The sequence below is a fragment of the Impatiens glandulifera genome, chromosome 1 (assembly GCF_907164915.1).
Source record: "Impatiens glandulifera chromosome 1, dImpGla2.1, whole genome shotgun sequence".
Classification (NCBI taxonomy): domain Eukaryota; kingdom Viridiplantae; phylum Streptophyta; class Magnoliopsida; order Ericales; family Balsaminaceae; genus Impatiens; species Impatiens glandulifera.
The window spans coordinates 46,940,735-46,945,284 of NC_061862.1; the positions used below are offsets into that span (position 1 = coordinate 46,940,735).

General features: G+C 26.2%; 1 protein-coding gene across 1 annotated transcript; it reads left to right on the top strand.

Moving 5' to 3' along the window:
* The first annotated feature begins 3,872 nt into the window (after positions 1-3,872).
* LOC124926854 lies at positions 3,873-4,187 on the top strand. The gene has a single exon (XM_047467166.1). It carries the CDS (start codon positions 3,873-3,875, stop codon positions 4,185-4,187), a length of 315 nt encoding a protein of 104 aa, XP_047323122.1.
* Positions 4,188-4,550: the final 363 nt, after the last annotated feature.

Here is a 4,550-nt window from a genome sequence, read left to right on the forward strand (position 1 = left end):
GTTCAATTTTAATTAAGAATTTAATTTAAAAAAAAAAAAAAATTCTAACCTAGAATCAAGCCAGCAACAACTTATCTAAAGAATAGAAAAAGTGTCTAAAAAAAATAAATCGGATGTTAGAGTCCAAGTCCCTTGTGTTACTCCTAGAGTGCATCCCCGATCCTGGGTTTCGGTCCTCGGTATTGGTCAGCTTCATGTGCATGAGATTCTAAGCGTCGCTAAATCTGACAGATTGCTTTTCTTCCAATTTTTTTTATCCTAATCTTAGTTAAAAAATTATTTAGTTATACAAATGAATCCCAATTAACATGAAATTTTCCAAAAACATTGTTAACATAAATAAACATTTATATACACAAAAATCCAAATTCTAACAATCATAGAATCAAAATCAAAATCAAACAGACCACATGAAGGCAAATTAGTTTTTTTTTTTTTTAGATTCTAGTTTTGGGTCATCCTTAGTTAAATTTTTATGCTTATTTTACTGTTAAATTATGTTATACATATACACATCTACAAGATCATGCATAAAATAAAGAAAGTCAAGCAATATTAAAAATAAAAAATGCATATTTTTTTTTTTACTTTATATATATATATTTTCTTTGTGTTTTATTGTTTAATTGGTTACATATGTACGTACAGAAAATAAAACTTTAAACGTCTATCAAAATAGTAAGTTTAAAGAGAAATAGGCATAACATTAAATATAAGGAAAGAAAAATTCAAATTTAAATTAAAAAAAAAATGAAGCAGAGGCAAAAAAGCTTATAAAGGGGTTGCTCTTTTGATTGAGACGAATCTAGACAAAACAACTCTAAACAAGAGACTTGAGACACAATCACACTAGTTTAGGTTTTAGAAAATGGGTAAATTTTTAGAGGAATAGAAAGGGAAGACTAAGGCCCTTGGAGGTGAAAAAGAGAAGGTTTTGCAAAGTGTTAAGGGGTGGTATTTATAGGAAATTCACAAAGGAAATCCTAAGATCCAAAATCCATTTAACACTAAAATATTTTAATTAGAGCATTCTCCACTTGACACGTCACTCAAGTTTTATGCAATAGTATTTAAGATTTTATTAAAAAATGATGCAACAGTTTTTCATATAATTTTTAATTAAAAAATGACAAAGTCTTCAGGCTCCTTTCAAGCTAATCATTCCTTCCCTTTTGATTTTGTTTCGTTCTCCCAAATCCTAAAAAAAATTAATTAAAATTAATTTATTAATTTAACCAACTAATTAATAATAATAAAAGAAAAAATAAAATAATTATTCCTTTTTAAAAGAAATAATCCTATTTAATCCTAATATTAAAGAATCAAAAATAACAAATTAAATTAAACTATCTAACTTAATCTAATTAAATAAAACAAACATCTAAATTAATTATCTAAAACAACTAATCTAATTAACAAAATAACGAAAATATACTTAACAAAAGTTTTTTTTAAAATCTTATAAAAAAATGTTAAATATTAATTATATTTTTATTTTATTTTATAAATACCCAAGGTAATTAATTAAATAAAGCTTAAATATTCTAAGTGTAATAACTTTCTTAAGTGTTATTACTTAGACACATTATTACCTTAACTTATTGAAATCTAAAATTAACTTTTCTTAAAAATTCAATTATTTCAAAAATAGTTATTTATAAACTATAAAAATCGAGAATGGTTTTAAAAAAGAGTGTCTACACTAGGTACCTTATACCCATGTTTAGGGACAAAATGAGCACGTACCCCTTAGATGTATGTTATAATTAAGTTTAAACACTTCAATATTTAGAAATTAATTTAAAATTTTAGTATAATTTATAATGTTTTGAAAAAAAAGGTTTGGAGTAGAGACGGTCCTTTTGGACGGATTTGTGAGCCATAACGTTGAAGATCTTTTTCACACGTAACCAAACACCGAACCAAAAAAAATTAAAATATTTTTTCCTAGTTTTTACAGAGTAAACTAGGCGGGGACTCTTTTAAGACAAAATATACTTAAAAATAAATTATGACACACAAAGCCGGCCATATTGGTTCTTCATCCCACTCGGAATTCGAGAATAAGGTAAGCCATTGGACTAAAAGTGTCTTGATTCGATTTCTCGGAATGAAATGTTTTTAAATGTGTAAAAAGTGTCATAAATAGAAGAATATTTATTCATAACACATCACTTTAACCTAGTAAATATTTTAGTGTAGTGTTACAAATTCAATATACAATTTAATAGATTAAAGATGTTACCAATTAAAATTGTATTATCACACAACATTTATTAAGATTTAATATTTAGACAAAATATAAATGTGCAAACGATTAAGGCCGGGAACAAAGATCAATATATAAACCAACGACATTAATATAAAACATAATGTTTGCACAAAAAAATACAAACGATTAATATGTAAATGGATAGTGATCAAAATATTAATATATAAACACATCAATGATTTCAAGATAACTAAGTCAGACATAGATTTAAGTTTGTTGTGTTACCAAATGTTAGAAATATTTTAAAATCAAAATTGATTTAATGATTCTTGAAACAAACATTATGAATATTAATCGAGAAGCGGAAGCGTGATTGTATGTAGCACATACCTTTGGTCATTGCTTGTAACTAGATTATGATCGTTGATTAACCTTAGCATTTTCCTATGAACTTAAACACAATGCCCAAAATTTTAGAATTTTTTACACTTTTTTGTGTTCCTTAATCTTTAATGGTGTAAGTCTTAATAGAAGAAATAGACTTAGAAACTTCTAAAGATAACTAGTCTTATTTATAGAATTATAAAATATATGAATCATATTTTATTTCATTAGAATGTCATTATAAATATTATTATAACATATTATTCAATGGGTAAATTTAATTAAAATATATTAAATATTATATTGAAGAATAACCTCTTGGCATTTAATGTGTATTCAAATGTTTCAGTGTACAAATTAAATCCAAATTATTAAATAAAATAATTTACACTTTAACTTGAATTTACATTTCATTTGTTATGTTAATTAATAGTCCAAAATAAATTATACTAATTAAGGTTCAATTTTTTATTATGTACTTTCCCAAAGTTAAATTGGACTTTGGAGTACACATGCAAGATTACTGTTTTGGCATACTTCATTATTAAATATATACATTTTATTTACTTGTTGTTTGAAACCATGAACCATCTTCATCTTTTATAACATTGATATATTTCTTTTATATATTAACTTTTTTTTTAAACATGAAACAATTTCATTAGTTCATTTACTTGCGAAAATTATAAATTACCCATTTCATTATGTTATGTTATTACATTATTTTGATAATTTATATGAAGAGCTGGTTCATATTTAGTTATTTAACTAATTCTTAAATAACTTAATACCAATCATTTCATCAATCATATTATTCAGAATATTATTTGTTTGTAAATATTTTTAATATATTAAAGTATTTTCCCTTAAAACATATCTTTTCATTATTTCAATTCAAACATAATTTATTCAAATAATCTCATAGGATATTTAAATAACCCATGGAATCCAAATTATTAAAAGATAATGAGCAACCATAAAATTAAATAATAAAGAAGCAGTAATTAATAATGATATAAAGATTTGACTTTTAAGGAAGTTTGTTAATTGCTAGAGAAGATGCATGAGATAAAAGCATTGTGAAAAACGAGACTTGTCCAGATAATAAATGGCAGTTAATATAGAGGTAGGTCTGCAGTATTAAAGACTCATTTGACCATTTAATTTAAAAACCCGGCCCACTAATTAATATTGATAAACCATGAGAAGCTAGCTATATAAAAGAAAAGCACATATCCAGCTTTGGAAAAACAACACATTTATACTATTCTCAAGGATGGATAGATCAAAGCAGCAACAAGTGGTTATATTTGTCCTGATGGTGGCCATGGTGTTGGAATCCTCCTTCATCTCGGCCTGTCCGTCCGGTGGCCGTGAATGCAAGACCTGTATTCTTGATCGGTTCAAGAAAGATTGCCCACCTTGTGCTCCAATATTGAGATGCATGGCTCAGTGTCTATGGAGCGGGACTTCACAAGGTAAATGTATAAAATACTGTGACTGTAATAATAGGTACCCCAACATCTACGACTGCAAGAAATGCATGTCTAAGTGCAAATGCAGCTGCCAAGCCAGACCCTACCTAGGCTAGGGAAATCTAATCTTATGTAAACTACCTACTCTTTATGATCGAGTTATCATCATGACAGATTGATATTCCAAACCTACTTATATAAGTTTTTATTTGTGAAGACTCGTATCTTAATGATAGAGAATAAGAACTCAATGTCATAAGTTCTAATTACTAAGTTTCTTTGTTTATAATTTCTTATCTTCACCAATTTTTTTTTTGCTTTTGATGTATAATTATGCATGTAGCTAAATAAAATTTTAGATCCAATCGAGAAACTTATTTGTGAAAACAAAAGTATTATCACTAAGTAAAAATAAGACCAATAAGATAAAAATCGTCAGTATAAAGAATTTATAACGGTGTAGAAAGTGGTCGTTAGTT

Bases quoted from the DNA above. Each gene is read 5' to 3' on its own strand.
- LOC124926854 (XM_047467166.1), top strand. From the start codon at position 3,873: ATGGATAGATCAAAGCAGCAACAAGTGGTTATATTTGTCCTGATGGTG.